Raw genomic sequence first — 25,715 nt, 5'->3', positions numbered from 1 at the left:
GAGGGAGTGGGCCACTGAATGGTAAGGGGGATAGGAGGGAGGGAGTGAGGGAGTCGGCCACTGAATGGCGAGGGGGATAGGAGGGAGGGAGTGAGGGAGTGGGCCACTGGATGGTGAGGTGGATAGGAGGGAGGGAGTGAGGGAGTGGGCCACTGAATGGTGAAGGGACGGGGCACAGAGTGAGGGAGCAGGACACAGAGTGAGGGAGAGAGCAGGGCACGGAGTGAGTGAGGATTGGGAGTGGGCTGAGCGTCGGTGGTCCAGGAGTGAGGGGGTGGTTCTGAGTGAGTGAGTGAGTGAGTGAGCGAGGTGGCAATCTGTAGCTGCCCACACACCCTTCTCCCTTCCACCTCCACTGACTGTATAAAGCATTGTCCTCCTACCTGTGTAAATAATCCTGTGTTCTCCACTCTTTAGCGTGAGTGTCTTTCAATCCACATTGGCCAGGCCGGCGTGCAGATCGGCAATGCTTGCTGGGAGCTGTATTGCCTGGAGCATGGGATCCAACCAGATGGGAAAATGTGCAGTTTCAAGACCGTCAAGATTGGGGACGACTCCTTCAACACCTTCTTCAGTGAGACGGGGAGGGGAAAATACATCCCCCGAGCCGTGTTTGTGGATCTGGAGCCCACTGTGATCGGTAAGGGGAGAGATTGTTGATGGATTAGTCAGTGTTCTCACTAAACTCATTGTCCGCAGTGCATTTCGACAAAGAAAGAATTTCCATTTCTCTGCAGCGCCTTTGTTGAAGTGCGGTCACCGTTGTAATGTGGGAAACGCGGCAGCCGATGTGCGCACAGCAAGATCCCACAAACAGCGATGAAATAAATGACCAAATCGTCTTTGTTTGGTGATGTTGGTTGAGGGATAAATATCGGCCCCAGGACACCTCCTCTCCTTCCAAAAGCGGCCGTGGGATCTTTTACGTCCCACCTGAGGCGGGGGGGCCTCGGTTTAACGTCTCATCCGAAAGATGGCCCCTCCGACAGTGCGGCACTCCCTCAATGGCAGCTGGAGCAATGACAGCCTGCATTTATATCGCTCCTTTAACGAGACAAACGTCCCAAGGCGCTTCCCAGGTGCGTAAATCAGACGAAACATTCACACCGAGCCACGTACGGAGATATTCGGACAGGTGACCAAAAGCTCGGTCAAAGAGGTCGGTTTTAAGGAGCGTCTTGAAGGAGGAGAGAGAGAGAGGCGGAGAGGTTTAGGGAGGGAATTCCAGAGCTCAGGGCCTCGGTAGCTGAAGGCACGGCCGCCAATGGTGGAGCGATGGGAGCCGGGGATGCGCAAGAGGCCCGAATTGGAGGAGCGCAGAGATCTCGGAGGGTTGTCGGGGCTGGAGGAGGTTACAGAGATAGGGAGGGTGGGGGCGAGGGCCGTGGAGGGATTTGAAACCAAGATGAGAATTTTAAAATTGAGGTGTTGAGGGACTGGGAGCCAATGTCGGTCCAGCGAGAGGAGCGTTCATTTATTGTCCATTCCTTGCTCTCCCCCACACCACCCCACCCCAGATGAAATCCGCACCGGCACCTACCGACAGCTCTTTCACCCCGAGCAACTCATCACCGGCAAGGAGGATGCGGCCAATAACTACGCACGGGGCCACTGTTCCATCGGCAAGGAGATCGTGGATCTGGTCTTGGATCGAATACGGAAGGTGGTAAGTATTTTTTTTGCCGAATGTTTTAATCGCCTGACGTGCGAAAGAAGAGATAACGCTGAGTATCCCTTTCTCCCTCCCGCGGGTCGTCTCCTCTTCTGCTTGGGGTCACTGCTCTCCAATAGCTCGCCCAGCTATCCGATGAGGAGCAGTGCAGCCATTCGCGGCCAGGCACTCAATCTTCTCCTCCCCGTGTCTCCCTGACTTGTGCGACTCCCGGTTTGGGAGAGGGAGGAGAACGTTACTGCGTCTTTCCCATTCCGAGCTTGGGATGTGTTGAGAGTGGTTAAGATTAGCTCGAACCTCCAATTTTTCTTTACGTTTTGAGCCCAGATGCCACTTCTCTCTTTCTCTCGACCTCTTTCTCCTCTTGTCCAGATCCCAGTTCCTGTTACGTGCTCTCTCTTCCAAGCCTGGGTTGTCTCCTCCGAACGGCTCTCGTCCCTGCCTGTGGACTCCCATCCCCTCTCCCGCCCAACTCCTTGTGCCTTCTGTTCTCTCCCCTGTCCCACTCCGAGTGATTATGGGTCCACAGAGGCAGAAAAAAGACCACAGTCTACCTAGTTCGCCTTCCACCATCCTGGTATTCACATGATACAATGAGAATCGAGTTACATTGAAACTACAGCACAGAAACAGGCCATTCGGCCCAACTAGTCTATACTGGCGGTTATGCTCCACACGAGCCTCCTCCCTCCCTACTCTATCTCACACTATCACCCTCTCCTTCTATTCCTTTCTCCCTCATGTGTTTATCGAGCTTCCCCTTAAATCCATCGATTCTATTCCCCTCGACCACTCCATGTGGGAGCGAGTTCCACATTCTCACCACTCTCTGGGTAAAGAAGTTTCTCCTGAATTCCCGATTGGATTTATTAGTGACTACCTTATGTTTATGACCCCCTAGTTTTGGACTCTCCCACAAGTGGAAACATTTTACATAAGAACATAAGGAATAGGAGCAGGAGTAGGCCATTCGGCCCCTCGAGCCTGCTCCACCATTCAATCAGATCATGGCTGATCTTCGACCTCAACTCCACTTTCCCGCCCGATCCCCATATCCCTTGATTCCCTTAGAGTCCAAAAATCTATCGATCCCAGTCTGGAATATACTCAATGTCTGAGCATCCACAGCCCTCTGGGGCAGAGAATTCCAAAGAGTCACAACCCTCTGAGTGAAGAAATTCCCCCTCATCTCAGTCTCGAACAGCCGACCCCTTATCCTGAGACTATGCCCCCTAGTTCTAGACTCTCCAGCCAGGGGAAACAACCTCTCAGCATCTACCCTGTCGAGCCCTCTCGGAATCTTGTATGTTTCAATGAGATCACCTCCCATTCTTCTAAACTCAAGAATATAGGCCCATTTTACTCAATCTCTCCTCATAGGACAACCCTCTCATCCCAGGAATCAATCTAGTGAACCTTCATTGCACCCCCTCTAAGGCAAGTATATCCTTCCTTAGATAAGGAAACCAAAACTGTACACAGTACACCAGGTGAGGTCTCACCAAAGCCCTGTACAATTGCAGCAAGACTTCCTTACTCTTGTACTCCAACCCCCTTGCAATAAAGGCCAACATACCATTTACCTTCCTAATTGCTTGCTGTACCTGCATGTTAACTTTCTGTGTTTCGTGTACGAGGACACCCAAATCTCTCTGAACACCAACATTTAATAGTTTCTCACCATTTAAAAAATATTTATTTTTTTTATTCTCCCTACCAAAGTGAATAACCTCACATTTCCCCACATTATACTCCATCTGCCACCTTCTTGCCCACTCACTTAACCTGTCTATATCCCTTTATAGACTCTATGTCCTCCTCACAGCTTACTTTCCCACCTAGCTTTGTATCGTCAGCAAACTTGGATCCATTACACTCGGACCCTTCATCTAAAGTCATTAATATAGATTGTAAATAGCTGAGGCCCGAGCACTGATCCTTGCGGTACCCCACTAGTTACAGCCTGACAACCTGAGAATGACCCGTTTATCCCTACTCTCTGTTTTCTGTCCATTAACCAATCCTCTATCCATTTTCTCTACGTCTACCCCATCAAACCCTTTCATTATTTTAAAGACCTCTATCAGGCCACCCCTCAGCCTTCTCTTTTCTCGAGAAAAGAGCCCCAGCCTGTTCAGCCTTTCCTGATAGTTATAACTTCTCAGTTCTGGTATTATCCTTGTGAATCTTTCTTGCACCTTCTCCAGTGCCTCTATATCCTTTTTGTAATATGGAGACCAGAACTGTGCCCAGTATTCCAAGTATGATATGGAGACCAGAACTGTGCCCAGTATCCCAAGTGTGATATGGAGACCAGAACTGTGCCCAGTGCTCCAAGTGTGATATGGAGACCAGAACTGTGTCCAGTATTCCAAGTGTGATATGGAGACCAGAACTGTGCCCAGTGCTCCAAGTGTGATATGGAGACCAGAACTGTGCACAATATTCCAAGTGTGATATGGAGACCAGAACTGTGCACAATATTCCAAGTGTGATATGGAGACCAGAACTGTGTCCAGTATTCCAAGTGTGGTCTAACCAAGGTTCTATACAAGTTTAACATAACTTCTCTGCTTTTCAATTCTATCCCTCTAGAAATGAACCCCAGTGCTTGATTTGCCTTTTTTATGACCTGATTAACCTGCGTCACTACTTCTAGTGATTTGTGTATCTGTACCCCCAGATCCCTCTGCTCCTCTACCCCGTTTAGACTCTTATTATCCAAGCAGTATGAGGCCTCCTTATTCTTCCTAGCAAAATGCACCACCTCACACTTATCTATATTGAAGTTCATTAACCAATTACAAGCCCATTCTGCAAGTTTATTAATGTGCTCTTGCATTTTGACACATTCTTCGACTAACAATGGCAAACAATCTCCTGGATAAATACTCGGAAAGGAAAAATTTGCAAGGCCTATGGGAAAGAGCAGAAGTTGGGTTGGGGGTCAGAGGGACTGGTTGGAGAGCTCTTTCAAAGAGCCGGCACAGGCCCGATGGGCCGAATGGCCTCCTTCTGTGCTGTATGATTCTATGATTCTATGAATGAGCAATGGCAGGAGATAGTTTGGGACGAGGGACTAGAGACATTGGATAGGACAAAAAATGGTTAGAAAGGAGGTGCTAAGCAGGTTGACATCACTCAAAGTTAACAAGTCTCCCGGTCCAGGTTGGATGCGTCCTGGTTTGCTGAGGGAAGTTAGGGTGGAGATAGCAGAAGCTCTGGCCTCAATCTTCCAACCCTCCTTGGATACGGGAGTGGTGCCAGAGGACTGGAGGATTGCAAACGTTACACCCCTGTTCAAAAAAGGGGAGAGGGATAAACCTGGTAACTACAGGCCAGTCAGCCTAACGTCAGTCGTGGGAAAACTACTCGAGACCATTGTCAAGGACAAAATGAATTCTCTCTTGGAGAAGCATGTTAATAAGGCACAGTCAGCACGGATTTGTTAAAGGAAAGTCGTGTTTGACTAACTTGATTGAGTTCTTTGATGAAGTAGCAGAGAGGGTCGATGAGGGTAGTGTAGTAGATGGACTTTCAAAAGGCATTTGATAAAGTGCCACATAACAGACTTATTCAGGAAATAGAAACATGTGGTATTAAAGGAACGGTGGTAATTTGGGTACAAACCAGGCATACTCCCATCAGGAGGGAAAACAGTGGTGAACGGATGTTTTTCTGGCTGGAGAGAATTTTGCAGTGGGGTCCCCCAGGGATTGGCATTAGGACCATTGCTTTTCTTGTTATATATAAACCACATTGACTTGGGTCTAGGGAGTACAATTTTGAAATTTGCAGATGAAACAAAACATGGCAACGTAGTAAATAGTGAGGAGGGTAGTAGCAGACTTCAGGAGGACGTGGACAGACTGGTGAAATGGGCAGACACATGGCAGATGCAATTTAATGCAGATCAATATGAAATGATGTACTTTGGAAGGACCAACATGGAGAGGCAGTATGATCTCGATGGTCCTATTTTGAGGGGGTGCAAGAGCAGAGGGACCTGGGGGTGCATAGTCACAAATCTTTGAAGGTGACGGGGCAAGTTGATAAGGTGGTTAAGAAAGCCTATGGGATACTTGGCTTTGTAAATAGGGGCATTGAATACAAAAACGAGGAAGTCATGCTAAACCCTTACAAATCACTCAGCTGGTGTAGAACGATAGAATCATAGAACGGTTACAGCACGGAAGGAGGCCATTCGGTCCATCGAGCCCACGCCAGCTCCATGCAAGAGCAATCCAGCTAGTCGCACTCCCCTGCCTTATCCCCGTAGCCCTGCAAATTTTTTCTTTTGAAGTACTTATCCAGTTCCCTTTTGAAGGCCATGATTGAATCTGCCTCCACCACCCCCTCGGGCAGTGCATTCCAGATCATAACCACTCACTGTGTAAAAATGTTTTTCCTCATGTTGCCTTTGGTTCTTTTGCCAATCACCTTAAATCTGTGTCCTCTGGTTCTCGACCCTTCCTCCAATGGGAACAGTTTCTCTCTATCTGCTCTGCCTAGACCCTTCATGATTTTGAACACCTCGATCAAATCTCCTCTTAACTGTCTCTGTTCCAAGGAGAACAATCCCAGCTTCTCCAGTCTATCCACGTAACTAAAGTCCCTCATCCCTGGAATCATTCTAGGAAATCTTTTCTGCACCCTCTCTAAGGCCTTCACATCTTTCCTAAAGTGCGATGCCCAGAACTGGACACAATACTCCAGTTGTGGCCAAACCAGTGTTTTATAAAGGTTCATCATGACTTCCATACTTTTGTACTCTATGCCTCTATTTATAAAGCCCAGGATCCCATATGCTTTTTTACAAATTGTGTCCAATTCTGGGCACCGCACTTTAGGAAGGATGTCAAGGCCTTGGAGAGAGTGCAGGGGAGATTGACCAGAATGGTTCCAGGGATGAGGGACTTCAGTTATGTGGAGAGACTGGAGAAGCTGGGATTGTTCTCCTCAGAGCAGAGAAGGTTAAGGGGAGATTTAATCGAGGTATTCCAAATTATGAGGGGTTTTGATAGAACAAGTAGGGAGAAACTTTCTCTGTTCCTCTGGCAATAGGTCGGTAACCAGAGGTCACAGTTATAAAATAATTGGCCAAAGAACTAGAGGGGAAATGAGGGAGAAAATCTTCACACAGAGGATTGTTAAGATCTGGAACGTGCTACCTGAGAGGGTGGTGGAAGCAGATTCCAGCGGAACCCTCAAAAAGACAACTGGACATGTACTTGAAGGATTATGGGGATAGAGCTGGGATGCCGGACTAAATTGGACAGCGCTTTCAAAGAGCCGGCACAGGCACGATAGGCCAAATGGCCTCCTTCTGCGCTGCAAGTTTCTATGATTCTATAACCGACCCTGACACGAGGCGAGGAAAACCCCCAGTGGTGGAAAGCTCTGGGAACCATAGGTCCAAAGTCACCTGTTCCTCCCGAACCCCCGACACTTACCACATGTCACGTCTGGAATTACTCAGAGACTGTATCCCCCAAAATGTTCTTTCCTGAAAGAAATCGATCGAATTTGCCTTTGAATGAGCCTGTTCCGCCATTCAATCAGATCATGGCTGATCTGTATCTTAACTCCATTGGTTCTGTAACCCTTAATCCCCTCACCCAACAAAAATCGATCCATCTCAGTTTTGAATTTTCCAATTGACCCCCAGCCTCGACAGCTTTTGGGGGAGAGAGTCCCAGATTTCCACCCCTCTTTGTGTGAGGAAGTGCTTCCTGACATCACCCCTGAACGGCCTGGCTCTAATTTTAAGGTTCTGCCCCCTTGTTCTGGACTCCCCCCACCAGAGGAAATAGTTTCTCTCTATCGACCCTATCGAATCCTTTAATCATCTTAAACCCCTCGATTAGATCACCCCTTAATCTTCTACACTCGAGGGAATACAAGCCTAGTCTGTGCGACCTGTCCTCGTAATTTAACCCTTCTAGCCCCGGTCTCGTTCTGGTGAATCTGCACTGCACCCCCTCAATAATGTTTTTCTCTTTTGCCCACAGGCTGACCAGTGCACGGGACTCCAGGGTTTCCTCATCTTCCACAGTTTCGGGGGTGGGACCGGCTCGGGTTTTACGTCCCTCCTGATGGAGAGACTATCTGTAGACTACGGCAAGAAGTCCAAACTGGAGTTCGCCATTTACCCTGCGCCGCAGATTTCCACTGCGGTGGTCGAGCCGTACAACTCCGTGCTCGTCACCCACTGCACCCTCGAGCAATCTGACTGCGCCTTCTTGGTCGACAACGAGGCCATTTACGACATATGTCGGCGTAACCTTGACATTGAGCGTCCAACGTACACCAACCTCAACCGTCTCATTGGACAGTTGGTGTCGTCCATCACAGCGTCACTACGGTTCGACGGTGCCCTCAACGTGGACCTGACTGAGTTCCAAACCAACCTGGTCCCCTATCCCCGCATTCATTTCCCGCTGGCCACCTACGCCCCCCTTATCTCGAAAGAGATGGCTTATAGAGCGAAGCTGAGCACGCCCCATATCACCAACTCCTGCTTCAAGCCGGCCAACCAGATGGTAAAGTGCAACCCTGACCAGGGCAACTACATGGCGTGCTGCATGCTGTACCGAGGAGATGTGGTGCCAAAGGATGTCAACACCGCCATCGCCACCATCAAGAGCAAGCGTGCGATCAAGTTTGTTGATTGGTGCCCGACTGGGTTCAAGGTAAGGCATCTAAATCCATGGAACAGGTCAGGCAGATGTCCTTGAAGGTCATGTCTGGCAGTCCGTCTCCCTGGTATGTACCATCTGAATAATATGTGTTGCCCTCGGGATACTCTGGGGTACGGGGTCTCTGGAGTATGGGGTCTCGGGGGTCTGGGGTCTCTGGGGTACAGGTTCTCTGGGCTGCAGATTACAGGCTACTCCTGTAAGCGGACCTTGCGTCCTCTACGATCTGGAGTGCACCATCACTGCCCGATATTCATTTGAATGAACAAACGGCACTGGAGCTATAACAATGAAGACTGTGTGGACTGGATACTGCGATCTCACATTCAACAGCATGTGCGTTTCTCCTAGAAAGAAAGGTCTTGCATTTCTGTAGAACCTTTCACAACCTCAGGACGCCCCTCTGCACTTTACAGCCAGTAAAGTGCTTTTGAAGTGTAGTCCTGCTGTAAAGTAGGGAAATGAGGCAGCCAATTTGCACATAGTAAGGTCCCACAATAAATCACCAGATAATTTGTTATTTTAGTGATGTTGGTTGAGGGATAAATATTGACCCAGGACACTGGGGAGAACTCCCCCCTGCTCTTCTTCCAATTAATTATGATGATAGACTGATGATAATTATGGTGATGATAGATTAATGATAATGATAGATTAATGATAATGACAGATTGATAAGATTAATGAAAATGAAAGATTAATGATTCATTGATGATTGATTAATAATGACGATGATAGATTAATGATGATGATGAATTAATGATAATTCCTGGGATGAGAGGGTTGTCCGATGAGGAGAGATTGAGTAGAATGGGCCGATACTCTCGAGTTCAGAAGAATGAGAGGTGATCTCATTGAAACATAGAAGATTCTGAGAGGACTTGACAGGGTAGATGCTGAGAGGCTGTTTCCCCTGGCTGGAGAGTCTAGAACCAGGGGGCATAGTCTCAAGATAAGGAGTCCGCCATATAGGACTGAGATGAGGGGGAATTTCTTCACTCAGAGAGTTGTGAATCTTTGGCATTCTCTACCCCAGAGGGTTGTGGATGCTCAGTCGTTGAGTATATTCAAGGCTGAGATCGATAGATTTTTGGACTCAGGGAATCAAGGGATATGGGGATCGGGCAGGAAAGTGGAGTTGAGGTCGAAGATCAGCCATGATCTGATTGAATGGCGGAGCAGGTTCGAGGGGCCGAATGGCCTACTCCTGCTCCTATTTCTTATGTTCTATTGTTCTTATGATGATGAAAGATTGATGATGAAAGATTGATGATGGATTAATGATGATGGTAGATTAATGTTGATGGATTAATGATGATGGTGATAGATTAATGATGATAATAGATTAATGATGTTGGATTAATGATGGCAGATTAATGATGATGATGCTAGATTCATGATGACAATAGATTAACGATGATGATGATGGATTAATGATGATAGTGATAGATTAATGATGATAGATTAATGATGACGATAATGATAGATTAATGTTGATGATGATAGATTAATGATGGTGATGGATTAATGATGATAGTGATAGATTGATGATGGTGATAGATTAATGATTTTTTTATTCGTTCATGGGATGTGGGCATCGCTGGCAAGGCCAGCATTTATTGCCCATCCCTAATTGCCCTTGAGAAGGTGATGGTGAGCCGCCTTCTTGAACCGCTGCAGTCCGTGTGGTGACGGTTCTCCCACAGTGCTGTCAGGAAGGGAGTTCCAGGATTTTGACCCAGCGACGATGAAGGAACGGCGATATATTTCTAAGTCAGGATGGTGTGTGACTCGGAGGGGAACGTGCAGGTGGTGTTGTTCCCATGTGCTTGCTGCTCTTGTCCTTCTAGGTGGTAGAGGTCGCAGGTTTGGGAGGTGCTGTCGAAGAAGCCTTGGCGAGTTGCTGCAGTGCATCCTGTGGATGGTCCACACTGCAGCCACGGTGCGCCGGTGGTGAAGGGAGTGAATGTTTAGGGTGGTGGATGGGGTGCCAATCAAGCGGGCTGCTTTGTCCTGGATGGTGTCGAGCTTCTTGTGTGTTGTTGGAGCTGCACTCATCCAGGCAAGTGGAGAGTATTCCATCACACTCCTGACTTGTGCCTTGTAGATGGTGGAAAGGCTTTGGGGAGTCAGGAGGTGAGTCACTCGTTGCAGAATACCCAGCCTCTGACCTGCTCTCGTAGTCAGAGTATTTATATGGCTGGTCCAGTTCAGTTTCTGGTCAATGGTGACCCCCAGGATGTTGATGGTGGGGGATTTGGCGATGGTAATGCCGTTGAATGTCAAGGGGAGGTGGTTAGTCTCTCTCTTGTTGGAGATGGTCATTGCCTGGCACTTGTCTGGCGCGAATGTTACTTGCCACTTATCAGCCCAAGCCTGGATGTTGTCCAGGTCTTGCTGCATGCGGGCTCGGACTGCTTCATTATCTGAGGGGTTGCGAATGGAACTGAATACTGTCCAATCATCTGCGAACATCCCCATTTCTGACCTTCTGATGGAGGGAAGGTCATTGATGAAGCAGCTGAAGATGGTTGGGCCTTGGACACTGCCCTGAGGAACTGTTCCAGCAATGTCCTGGGGCTGAGATGATTGGCCTCCAACAACCACTACCATCTTCCTTTGTGCTAGGTATGCCTCCAGCCACTGGAGAGTTTTCCCCCTGATTCCCTTTGACTTCAATTTTACTGGGGCTCCTTGGTGTCACACTCGGTCAAATGCTGCCTTGATGTCAAGGGCAGTCACTCTCACCTCACCTCTGGAATTCAGCTCTTTTGTCCATGTTTGGACCAAGGCTTTAATGAGGTCTGGAGCTGAGTGGTCCTGGCGGAACCCAAACTGAGCACCGGTGAGCAGATTATTGGTCATGATGTAGAGATGCCGGTGATGGACTGGGGTTGACAATTGTAAACAATTTTACAACACCAAGTTATAGTCCAACAAATTTATTTTAAATTCCACAAGCTTTCGGAGGCTTCCTCCTTCCTCAGGTGAACGGTGTGGAAATGAAATTTTCAAATCCTTCGCATTTGAAAATCACAGAACAATGCCTGGTGATTACTGCCCGTTGCCAAGGCAATCACAGTGAGCAGACAGAAAGGTGTCACCTAAAAGGCCACCGAATATACAAACCCCCCAAAAAAAAGAGAGAGAGAGAGAAGGAAGACAGTCAATGACCCGTTATATTAAAAACAGATAACATTTGTTCGCTGGTGGGGTTACGTGTAGTGTGACATGAACCCGAGATCCTGGTTGAGGCCGTCCTCATGGGTGCGGAACTTGGCTATCAATTACTGCTCGACGATTTTGCGTTGTCGTGTGTCTCGAAGGCCGCCTTGGAGTATGCTTACCCGAAGGTCGGTGGCTGAATGTCCATCACTGCTGAAGTGTTCCCCGACAGGGAGAGAGCCCTCCTGTTTGGCGATTGTTGCGCGGTGTCCGTTCATCCGTTGTCCCAGCGTCTGCATGGTCTCGCCAATGTACCATGCTCTGGGGCATCCTTTCCTGCAACGTATGAGGTAGACAACGTTGGCCGAGTCACAGGAGTATGAACCATGCACCTGGTGGGTGGTGTCCTCTCATGTGATGGTGGTATCTGTGTCGATGATCTGGCATGTCTTGCAGAGGTTACCGTGGCAGGGTTGTGTGGTGTCGTGGATGCTGTTCTCCTGAAAGCTAGGTAATTTGCTGCGAACGATGGTTTGTTTGAGGTTGGGTGGCAGGACTTCTTCACTGCACAGGACCTCCAACCAACACTATACACCAGATACATCGACGACATTTTCTTTCCATGGACCCACGGTGAGGAATCACTAAAGAGACTACACGATAACATCAACAAGTTCCAACCCACCACCATGGACTACTCCTCAGAATCAGTTTCTTTCTTGGACACACGAATCTCCATCAAAGACGGGCACCTCAGCACCTCACTCTACCGCAAGCCCACGGACAACCTCATGATGCTCCACTTTTCCAGCTTCCACCCTAATCACGTCAAAGAGGCCATCCCCTATGGACAGGCCCTGCGAATACACAGGGTCTGCTCAGACGAGGAGGAACGCGATGGACACCTACAGACGCTGAAAGATGCCCTAGTAAGAACGGGATATGACGCTCGACTCGTCGATCGACAGTTCCGACGGGCCATAGCGAAAAATCACGTAGACCTCCTCAGAAGACTAACACGGGACGCAACCAACAGAGTACTCTTCGTCGTCCAGTACTTCCCCGGAGCGGAGAAACTACGCCATGTTCTCCGCAGCCTTCAACATGTCATCAATGATGATGAACACCTCGCTATGGCCATCCCCACACCTCCACTGCTCGCCTTTAAACAGCCACCCAACCTCAAACAGACCATCGTTCGCAGCAAATTACCCAGCTTTCAGGAGAACAGCGTCCACGACACCACACAACCCTGCCACGGTAGCCTCTGCAAGACATGCCAGATCATCGACACAGATACCACCATCACACGAGAGGACACCACCCACCAGGTGCACGGTTCATACTCCTGTGACTCAGCCAACGTTGTCTACCTCATACGTTGCAGGAAAGGATGCCCCAGAGCATGGTACATTGGCGAGACCATGCAGACGCTGGGACAACGGATGAACGGACACCGCGCAACAATCGCCAAACAGGAGGGTTCTCTCCCTGTCGGGGAACACTTCAGCAGTCAAGGACATTCAGCCACTGACCTTCGGGTAAGCGTACTCCAAGGCGGCCTTCGAGACACACGACAACGCAAAATCGTCGAGCAGTAATTGATAGCCAAGTTCCGCACCCATGAGGACGGCCTCAACCGGGATCTTGGGTTTATGTCACGCTACACGTAACCCCACCAGCGAACAAATGTTATCTGTTTTTAATATAACGGGTCATTGACTGTCTTCCTTCTCTCTCTCTCTCTTTTTTTTGGGGGGTTTGTATATTCGGTGGCCTTTTAGGTGACACCTTTCTGTCTGCTCACTGTGATTGCCTTGGCAACGGGCAGTAATCACCAGGCATTGTTCTGTGATTTTCAAATGCGAAGGATTTGAAAATTTCATTTCCACACCGTTCACCTGAGGAAGGAGGAAGCCTCCGAAAGCTTGTGGAATTTAAAATAAATTTGTTGGACTATAACTTGGTGTTGTAAAATTGTTTACAGATTATTGGTGAGTAAGTGCCGCTTGATAGCACTGTCGACGACACCTTCCATCACTTTGCTGATGATTGAGAGTAGACTGATGGGGCGGTAATTGGCCGGATTGGATTTGTCCTGCTTTTTGTGGACAGGACATACCTGGGCAATTTTCCACATTGTCGGGTAGATGCCAGTGTTGTAGCTGTACTGGAACAGTTTGGCTAGAGGCGCAGCTAGTTCTGGAGCACAAGTCTTCAGCACTACAGCCGGGATGTTGTCGGGGCCCATAGCCGTTGCTGTATCCAGTACACTCAGCCGTTTCTTGATATCATGTGGAGTGAATCGAATTGGTTGAAGACTTGCTTCTGTGATGGTGGGGATATCGAGCGGAGGCCGAGATGGATCATCCACTCGGCACTTCTGGCTGAAGATGGTTGCGAATGCTTCAGCCTTGTCTTTTGCACTCACGTGCTGGACTCCTCCATCATTGAGGATGGGGATGTTTACAGAGCCTCCTCCTTCCGTTAGTTGTTTAATTGTCCACCACTATTCACGACTGGAATGGAGAGCTTTGATCTGATCCGTTGGTTGTGGAATCGCTTAGCCCTGTCTATAGCAAGTTGCTTCCGCTGTTTAGCATGCATGTAGTCCTATGTTGTAGCTTCACCAGGTTGGCACCTCATTTTTAGGTACGCCTGGTGCTGCTCCTGGCATTCTCTTCCACATTCCTCATTGAACCAGGGTTGATCCCCTGGCTTGTTGGTAATGGTAGAGTGAGGAATATGCCGGGCCATGAGGTTACAGATTGTGCTGGAATACAATTCTGTTGCTGCTGATGGCCCACAGCGCCTCATGGATGCCCAGTTTTGAGCTGCTCGATCTGTTCTGAATCTATCCCATTTAGCACGGTGGTAGTGCCACACAACACGTTGGATGGTGTCCTCAGTGTGAAGACGGGACTTCATCTCCACGAGGACTGTGCGGTGGTCACTCCTACCAATACTGTCATGGACAGATGCATCTGTGACAGGTAGATTGGTGAGGATGAGGTCAAGTAGATTTTTCCCTCGTGTTGGTTTGCTCACCACCTGCCGCAGGCCCAGTCTGGCAGCTATGTCCTTCAGGACTTGGCCAGCTCGGTCAGTAGTGGTGCTGCTGTTGACCGGAAGTCACCGGTTAACGGTTTTAGCTTAGTACACAGAGGAAGAGTCAATTCTCTCTTAATTCTCAATTCGCTTTATTAACGTTATTAGATCATGTACATACCGCTTATACGTCTAGTTAGATATAGGCATGTAGTTTACAGCAGGTTATACAGGTTTATACTCAAACTCGGATTTAAACGCACACCCACTAGGTTTCTCTATTAATACTCCCCGAGTATCAGGCTTTAAACGCACACCCACTAGATTTTCTGACGACACTCCCAGAGTGGTCCCAGAATAGAAAGGATATTATATTACCCGGAAAAGAGAGACGCTGCTAGCCAGGCAATTCTCCCTCTTACTCCCGATGTCGTCTCCACGTCCTTGACGCAGTCTTTACGTCCCTGACGCAAGGTTCCCACTTCCACGAGGGTTAGTTTCCAGAGTCTCCCAGAGTCTCCTTCACAAACAAAGACACACCAACAAAAACACACACACACACACACACACACACACACACACACTCTCTCTCTCTCTCACAAACAAACAAAGACACACACTGAGCCCAAGCCAGCGACTCTTCAGTTTTTATTCCCCAAGTCTGTCTTTTCGAACGATGCTGTCTTCTCCGGTTGGCTCAAAGTTGCTGGAGTGACCGATGTCATCCCCTGATTGGCTCTGTTCCAAGGGCTCAGGTAGCACACCGTCCCTTTGTCTCTCTAAGAAGCGGAACGAATTCAAACCGGTTCTGGCCAGTTCAGACCAGTGACTGAACTCCAGGTCACCTCAGTTCAAAAGGTCAGTGTCTTTGTTAGCACTTTGAATTCAGCTCAGCAGTCTTCTGCAGCCTCTGGCCAACACTGCCATGCTGCTCTTGGTGATGGACATTGAAGTCCCCCACCCAGAGTACATTCTGTCCCCTTGCTACCCTCAGTGCTTCCTCCAAGTGGTGTTCAACATGGAGGAGGACTGATTCATCAGCTGAGGGAGGACGGTAGGTGGTAATCAGCAGGAGGTTTCCTTGCCCATGTTTGACCTGAAGCCATGAGATTTCATGGGGCCCAGAGTCAATGTTGAGGACTCCCAGGGCCACTCCCTCCTGACTGTATATCACTGTACCGCCACCTCTGGTGGGTCTGTCCTGCCGGTGGGACAGGACATACCCAGGGATGGTAACGGAAGAGTCTGGGACATTGGCTGAAAGATATGATTCTGAGAGTATGGCTATGTCAGGCTATTGCTTGACTTGCCTGTGGGACAGCTCTCCCAATTTTGGCACAAGTCCCCAGATGTTAGCGAGGAGGACTTTGCAAGGTTGACTGGGCTTGGTTTGCCTTTGTCATGTCCAGTGCCTAGTGGTCCGATGCCGGATGGTCCGTCCAGTTATATTCTTTTTATGAAGATGATGTTGATAGATTAATGATGATGATGATAGATTAATGATGATAGATTAATGATGGTGATGATAGATTAATGATGATGATGGTGATAGATTAATGATGATGATGGTGATAGATTAATGATGATGAAAGATTAATGATGATAGATTAATGATGATGATGAAAGATTAATGATAGATTAATGGTGACAGGTTAATGATGATGAGATAGATTAATGATAATGGTGATAGTTTAATGATGATAGATTAATGATGAAGACTGATTAATGATGATGGTGATAGATCAATGATGATGATAGATTAATGATGATGGTGATAATGGTGATTGATTGATGATGATGGTGATGATAGATTAATGATGATGGCGATTGATTAATGATGGGGATAATGGTGATTGATTAATGATGATAGATTAATTATGAAAATGATGGTGATAGATTAATGATGATGGTGATCGATTAATGATGATGATAATGGCGATTGATTAATGATGGTGATAATGGTGATTGATTACTGATGATGGTGATAGTTTAATGATGAAAATAATAGTGAAAGATTAATGATGATGATAGATTAATGATGATGATAATAGATTAATAATGATTTTGATGGATTAATGATGGTGATAGATCAATAATGATGATGATAGATTAATAATGATGATAGATTAATAATGATGATGGTGATAGATTAATGATGGTGATAGATTAATGATGATGATAGATTAATGGTGATGCTAGATTAATGATGGTGATGCTAGATTAATGATGGTGATGGTGATAGATTAATGATGATGATAGATTAATGATGATGCTAGATCAATGATGGTGATGCTAGATTAATAATGATGATGGTGATAGATTAATGATGATGATAGATTAATAATGATGGTGATAGATTAATGATGATTATGATAGGTTAATAATGATGATGATGGATTAATGATGGTGATAGATCAATAATGATGATGATAAATTAATAATGATGATACATTAATAATGATGATGGTGATACATTAATGATGATGATAGATTAATGGTGATGCTAGATTAATGATGGTGATGCTAGATTAATGATGATGATGGTGATAGATTAATGATGATGATAGATTAATGGTGATGCTAGATTAATGATGGTGATGCTAGATTAATGATGATGATGGTGATAGATTGGTGATGATGATAAATTAATGATAGATTAATGGTGATGATGGTGCTAGATTAATGATGATGATGGATTAATGGTGATGTTGATGATAGAATAATGATAGATTAATGGTGATGATGATAGATTAATGATGAAAGTGATCGATTAATGATGATGGTTATAGATTAATGACGATGATGATGATAGATTAATGATGACGATAATAGATTAATGATGATGATGATGATATATTAACGATGATGATAGATTAATGATGAAAGTGATAGATTAATCATGATGATTATAGATTAAAGATGATGATGGTGATAGATTAATGATGATGATAGATTAATGGTGATGATGATGATAGATTAATGATGATGATGATATATTAATGACGACGACGATAGATTAATGATGATAGATTAATGACGATGATGATAGATTAATGATGATGATCATAGATTGATGATGATGATAGATTAATGTGAAAGTGATAGATTAATGATGATAGATTAATGATGGTGATAAATAAATGACGATGATGATGGATTAATGACGATGATGATGGATTAATGATGATGATAGATTAATGATGACAGATTGATGATGATGTGATAGATTAATGATGATGGTGATAGTTTAATGATGATGATGATAGATTAATGATGAAGACTGATTAATGATGATGGTGATAGATCAATGATGATGATAGATTAATGATGGTGGTAATAGATTAATAATGAAAATAATGGTGATAGATTAATGATGATGATGATAGATTAATGATGGTGATAATGGTGATTGATTAATGATGATAGTGATAGTTTAATGATGAAAATAATAGTGATAGATTAATGATGATGATAGATTAATGATGATGATAGATTAATGATGTTGATAATAGATTAATGATGATGATGGATTAATGATGGTGATAGATTAATAATGATGTGATAAATTAATAATGATAGATTAATAATGATGATGGTGATAGATTAACGATGATAGATTAATGGTGATGATGATGATAGATTAATGATGACGATGATGGATTAATGATAGATTAATGACGACGACGATGATAGATTAATGATGAAAGTGAGAGATTAATGATGATGATTATCGATTAAAGATGATGATGTTGATAGATTAATGATGATGATAGATTAATGATGATGATGGATTAATGATGGTGATAGATTAATAATGATGTGATAAATTAATAATGATAGATTAATAATGATGATGGTGATAGATTAATGATGGTGATGCTAGATTAATGGTGATGATGATGATAGATTAATGATGACGATGATAGATTAATGATAGATTAATGACGACGACGATGATAGATTAATGATGAAAGTGAGAGATTAATGATGATGATTATAGATTAAAGATGATGATAGTGATAGATTAACGATGATAGATTAATGGTGATGATGATGATAGATTAATGATGATGATGATAGATTAATGATAGATTAATGACGACGACGATGATAGATTAATGATGAAAGTGAGAGATTAATGATGATGATTATAGATTAAAGATGATGATGATAGATTAATAATGATGATGATGATAGATTAATGATGATGTTGATGATAGATTAATGATGATGATAGATTAATGATGATGATGATGATAGATTAATGATGATGATAGATTAATGATGATGATGATAGATTAATGATGATGATGGTGATAGATTAATGATGATGATAGATTAATGATGATAGATTAATGATGATGGCGATAGATTAACGATGATGATAGACTAATGTGAAAGTGATAGATTAATGATGATGATGGTGATAGATTGGTGATGATGATAGATTAATGATGATGATAGATTAATGATGATGATGATAGATTAATGATGATGATGATAGATTAATGATGATGGCGATAGATTAACGATGATGATAGACTAATGTGAAAGTGATAGATTAATGATGATGATAGATTAATGACGATGATGATGGATTAATGACGATGATTATGATAGATTAATGACGATGATGATGATAGATTAATGATGATGATGATAGATTGATGATGATGGATTAATGACGATGATGATGATAGATTAATGATGATGACGGTGATAGATTAACGATGATGATGATGGTAGATTAATGATGGTGATAGATTAATGATGATGGTGATAGATTAATGACGATGATGATGATAGATTAATGATGATGATGGTGATAGATTAATGATGGTGATAGATTAATGACGACAACGGTGATTGATTAATGATGATGATGATGATGATAGATTAATGATGATGATAGATTAATGATGACAGATTAATGATGATGAGATAGATTAATGATGATGGTGATAGTTTAATGATGATGATAGATTAATGATGAAGACTGATTAATGATGATGGTGATAGATCAATGATGATGATAGATCAATGATGATGATAGATTAATGATGATGATAGATTAATGGTGGTGATGATGATAGATTGATGATGTTGATGATAGATTAATGAAGATGATAGATTAATGACGATGATGATGATAGATTAATAATGATGATGATGATAGATTAATAGTGATGATGATGATAGATTGATGATTATGATGATAGATTAATGATGATGATAGATTAATGATGATAGATTAATGATGGTGATATGATGATAGATTGATGATGGTGATAGATTAATGGTGATGATTATAGATTAATGATGGTGATAGATTAATGATGATGATAGATTAATGATGATGATGATAGATTAATGATGATAGATTAATGATGATGGTGATCGATTAATGATGATGATAGATTAATGATGATGATGGTGATAGATTAATGATGATGATAGATTAATGATGGTGATGGTAATAGATTAATGATGATGATAGATTAATGATGATGATGGTGATAGATTAATGATGATGATAGATTAATGATGGTGATGGTGATCGATTAATGAAGATGATAGATTAATGATGGTGATGATAGTTTAATGACGTTGATAATAGATTAATGTTGATAGATTAATGATGATGATGATAGATTAACGATGATGATGATAGACTAATGTGAAAGTGATAGATTAATGATGATGATGATGATAGATTAATGATGATGATAGATTAATGATGATGGCGATAGATTAACGATGATGATGATAGACTAATGTGAAAGTGATAGATTAATGATGATGATAGATTAATGATGATGATGATGGATTAATGACGATGATGATGATAGATTAATGATGGTGATAGATTAATGATGATGATGATAGATTAATGATGATGACGGTGATAGATTAACGATGATGATGATGGTAGATTAATGATGGTGATAGATTAATGACGACAATGGTGATAGATTAATGATGATGATGATAGATTAATGATGACAGATTAATGATGATGAGATAGATTAATGATGATGGTGATAGTTTAATGATGATAGATTAATGATGAAGACTGATTAATGATGATGGTGATAGATCAATGATGATGATAGATTAATGATGATGATGATGATAGATTAATGGTGGTGATGATGATAGATTGATGATGTTGATGATAGATTAATGAAGATGATAGATTAATGATGATGGTGATCGATCAATGATGATGATAGATTAATGATGATGATAGATTAATGGTGGTGATGATGATAGATTAATGACGATGATGATGATAGATTAATGATGATGATGATAGATTAATAGTGATGATGATGATAGATTGATGATTATGATGATAGGTTAATGATGATCGTGATAGATTAATGATTATGTTAGATTAATGATGATGATGGTGATAGATTAATGATGATGATAGATTAATGATGATCGTGATAGATTAATGATGATGTTAGATTGATGATGATGATGGTGATAGATTAATGATGATGATAGATTAATGATGGTGATATGGTGATAGATTAATGATGATGATGATAGATTAATGATGATGATGATAGATTGATGATTATGATGATAGATTAATGATGATGATAGATTAATGATGATGGTGATCGATTGATGATGATGTTAGATTGATGATGATGATGGTGATAGATTAATGATGATGATAGATTAATGATGGTGATATGGTGATAGATTAATGATGATGATGATGATAGATTGATGATGGTGATAGATTAATGGTGATGATTATAGATTAATGATGATGATAGATTAATGATGATGATAGTTTAATGATGATAGATTAATGATGATGGTGATCGATTGATGATGATGATAGATTAATGATGGTGATGATAGTTTAATGACGTTGATAATGGATTAATGATGGTGATAGAATAATGATGATGATGATGATAGATTAAAGAAGATGATAGATTAATGACGACAATGATGATAGATTAATGATGATGGTAATAGATTAATGATGATGATAGATTAATGATGATGATAGATTAATGATGATGATAGATTAATGACGATGATGATGATAGATTATTGTTGATGATAGATTAATAATGATGATGATAGAATAATGATGATAGATTAATGGCGATGATGGTGCTAGATTAATGATGATGATAGATTAATGATGATAGATTAATGACGGTGATGATAGTTTGATGACTTGATAATGATAGAATAATGTTGATGATAGATTAATAATGATGGTGATAGATTAATGATGGTGATAGATTAATGATGATGATAGATTAATGATGATGGTAGATTAATGACGATGATAGATTAATGACGATGATGATAGATTAATGACTTGATAATGATAGATTATTGTTGATGATAGATTAATAATGATGGTGATAGATTAATGATGGTGATAGATTAATGATGATGATAGATTAATGATGATGGTAGATTAATGACGATGATAGATTAATGACGATGATGATAGATTAATGACTTGATAATGATAGATTATTGTTGATGATAGATTAATAATGATGATGATAGAATAATGATGATAGATTAATGGCGATGATGGTGCTAGATTAATGATGATGATAGATTAATGATGATAGATTAATGACGGTGATGATAGTTTAATGACTTGATAATGATAGAATAATGTTGATGATAGATTAATAATGATGGTGATAGATTAATGATGGTGATAGATTAATGATGATGATAGATTAATGATGATGGTAGATTAATGACGATGATGATGATAGAATAATGAAGACGATAGAATAATGAAGTCGATAGATTAATGATGATGATAGATTAATGACGGTGATGATAGTTTAATGACGTTGATAATGATAGATTAATGTTGAGGATAGATTAATGATGATGATAGATTAATGACGATGATGATGATAGATTAATGATGGTGATGATGATAGATTAATGACGGTGATGATGATAGATTAATGACGGTGATGATGATAGATTGATGATGATGATAGATTAATGACGATGATGATGATAGATTAATGACGGTGATGATGATAGATTGATGATGATGATAGATTGATGATGATGATAGATTAATGATGATGATAGATTAATGACGATGATGATGATAGATTAATGATGGTGATGATGATAGATTAATGACGGTGATGATGATAGATTAATGACGGTGATGATGATTGATGATGATGATAGATTAATGGTAGTGATGATGATAGATTGATGATGATGATAGATTAATTTTGATGATAGATTAATGGTGATGATGATGATAGATTGATGATTATGATGATGATGATGATGATAGATTAATGATGATCGTGATAGATTAATGATGATGTTAGATTGATGATGATGATGGTGATAGATTAATGATGATGATAGATTAATTATGGTGATATGGTGATAGATTAATGATGATGATGATAGATTGATGATGGTGATAGATTAATGATGGTGATAGATTAATGATGATGATAGATTAATGATGATGATGTTGGTAGATTAATGATGATGATAGATTAATGATGATGATGATGATGATAGATTAATGATGATGATAGATTAATGATGGTGATAGATTAATGATGATGATGATAGATTAATGATGATGATGATGATAGATTAATGATGATGATGGTAGATTAATGATGGATTAATGATGATGATGGTAGATTAATGATGGTGATAGATTAATGATGATGATGATGGTAGATTAATGATGGTGATAGATTAATGATGATGATGATGGTAGATTAATGATGGTGATAGATTAATGATGATGATGATGATGGTGATAGATTAATGATGATGATAGATTAATGACGATGATGGTGCTAGATTAATGATAGTTTAATGATGATAGATTAATAATGATGATGATAGATTAATGATGATGATAGATTAATGATGATAGATTAATGATGATGGTGATAGATTAATGACGACAGACAGACAGACGGACGGACTTTGTGCCTTGAGGTCACTTTTTCGCAGCCAATACCCACACAGAACCGTAAACTGTCCTTCTTCCCACAGGTTGGCATCAACAGCCAGCCCCCGACGGTGGTGCCAGGGGGCGATCTGGGGAAGGTGCCACGTGCCGTCTGTATGATGAGTAACACCACCGCCATCGCCGTGGCTTGGGCGCGCCTCAACCTGAAATTCGATAAGATGTACGCCAAGCGGGCCTTTGTCCACTGGTACGTGGGGGAGGGGCTGGAGGAAGGGGAGTTCCAGGACGCACGGGAGGACCTGGCATTACTCGAGAAGGATTACGAAGAGGTGGCCGTGGATTCAGCCATGCTGGACAGAATGGCGGAGGAGGAAGAATAAAGTTTAATATATCACGAGAGTAAAAGGCGAAAGAGTTTTTAAGTCTTTAGTTGACCTCTATGCTATAAATGTTAGACAAATGTTAATTAATAATATATAACTATTTGACACGATCGAGATGTGTTCAGTTCAAATGCACAACCATACAGCTGGGCAGTCTACCCGGGAGTTGGTAGTTATTTCGAATGGGATCGATGATACCTGGAACTCCAGGTAACCATTCCCAGGGAAAAGATAGGACTTGTGTTTCTACAGCGCCTTTCCCCATCTCAGGACGTCCCAAAGCGTTTCACAGCCAATGAAGTACTTTTTGAAGTGTGATGTAGGAAACGCGGCAGACAATTTGCGCACAGCAAGATCCCACAAACAGCAATGAGATAAATGACCAGAACATCTGTTTTCCCGTGATGTTGGTTGAGGGATAAATATTGGCCGCAGGACTCGCCCTGCTCCTCTTTCAGTAGTGGGCATGGGATTGTTTACATCTATCTGAGAGGGCAGACGGGGGCCTCGGTTTGATGTTTCATCCGAAAGACGGCATCTCCGCCAGTGCGGCGCTCCCTCAGTACTGGCACCGGGGTGAGTGTCGGGGCCTGGATTATGGGGCCAAGTCTCTGAACTGGGGCTCGAACCCATGACCTTCTGACTCGGTGGCGAGAGTGAGGCCCGCTGAGCCAGGGCTGACGCCTTGGACAATGCGCACTGTATCATGCCTCTTTCCAATACTGATGTGCAGTACCAATGTGGAGAGGTGGCAGGCAAAACCATCGGAGAGGTAGTCGTGCTGATGAGACATCCGTGCCATCTGACAGGCCAGGTTCTGAAGTTGAGTGTGTCTCGTTGTTGCACATTGATGCTGATAATGGGATATTAGAATTATAGGACCATAGAACCTACCGCACTCAAGGAGGCCATTCAGCCCTTCAAAGAAGAGTAGGAGGAGGTCTCCCCAGTGTCCTGGGGCCAGCATTTATCCCTCAACCATCATCAAAAACAGATGATCTGGTCATTATCGCCTTGCTGTTTGTGGGATCTTGCTGTGCGCAAATTGCTTTCCCTACATTACAACAGTGGCTACACGTAAAAAAAAAGTACTTCATTGGCCGTAAAGCTCTATGGGGCATCCTGAGGTGGTGAAAGGGGCTATAGAAATGAAGAAGTTCGTTCCATAACTTCTGATATAGCAATTCTTATGTTCGCATGGGTTACAAGTGTTTTACTTTAAGCTTTTTGTGTGTTTGTTGGTAAAATAGCCTGACGAAATGCAGAGTTTGCGTGTGTTTTTTATTTGATCGTTGTGTCTGCTTTACTTCCTTGGTCATGGATTATTGGTTATCTGCAACAGTGGGATGGAACAAAGATGGGAAAGCCGGACTTGAGCACCATGGAATCATCAGCAACGGTGCATGGAGAGGGGAGATGTCATCGTTCTCACATCAACTGAGTGCATTAATCCAAATGATATCGGTTTAGAAGCCAGAGATAAATCAACTTGTTGGTTTTATTAATTCAAGCAAGTTATACGTCTATATACTTACTAGTAGGATAGCCATCGGGGTCTGCATGAAACACCCAGGCGAGTTCTCTGCACTGAATACCAAAGAATTACTGAAAGTGAGCCGATTTCTACACTTAGATGGACAATGTCAGATGACTCGCTCTAAACCTATCAATTCTCAGATTACTGTCATGTGATCTTTATCTGTCATACGCTACCACACCAGTAGATGGCAATTTCGCACCACATACACAAGAACATAAGAAATCGGAGCAGGAGT

The 25,715-nt window shown here is 42.6% G+C and overlaps 1 protein-coding gene across 1 annotated transcript; it reads left to right on the top strand.

Annotated features, from left to right (window-relative positions):
* Window positions 1–519: 519 nt before the first annotated feature.
* LOC137312784 (tubulin alpha-1 chain-like) lies at window positions 520–23,937 on the top strand. The gene is made up of 4 exons (XM_067979218.1): window positions 520–640; window positions 1,518–1,666; window positions 7,684–8,364; window positions 23,641–23,937. The coding sequence occupies exons 1-4, from the start codon at window positions 520–522 to the stop codon at window positions 23,935–23,937; spliced, it is 1,248 nt and encodes a 415-aa protein (XP_067835319.1).
* The last annotated feature ends 1,778 nt before the right edge of the window (window positions 23,938–25,715 follow it).

Source organism: Heptranchias perlo, unplaced genomic scaffold (assembly GCF_035084215.1).
Source record: "Heptranchias perlo isolate sHepPer1 unplaced genomic scaffold, sHepPer1.hap1 HAP1_SCAFFOLD_435, whole genome shotgun sequence".
Lineage (NCBI taxonomy): Eukaryota > Metazoa > Chordata > Chondrichthyes > Hexanchiformes > Hexanchidae > Heptranchias > Heptranchias perlo.
This window is presented reverse-complemented; position numbering and strand designations above follow the sequence as displayed.

Bases quoted from the DNA above. Each gene is read 5' to 3' on its own strand.
- LOC137312784 (XM_067979218.1), top strand. From the start codon at position 520: ATGTGCAGTTTCAAGACCGTCAAGATTGGGGACGACTCCTTCAACACC. The intron at 641-1,517 runs GTAAGGGGAGAG...ACCCCACCCCAG, and splicing joins TCTGGAGCCCACTGTGATCG to ATGAAATCCGCACCGGCACC. The intron at 8,365-23,640 runs GTAAGGCATCTA...TTCTTCCCACAG, and splicing joins GGTGCCCGACTGGGTTCAAG to GTTGGCATCAACAGCCAGCC.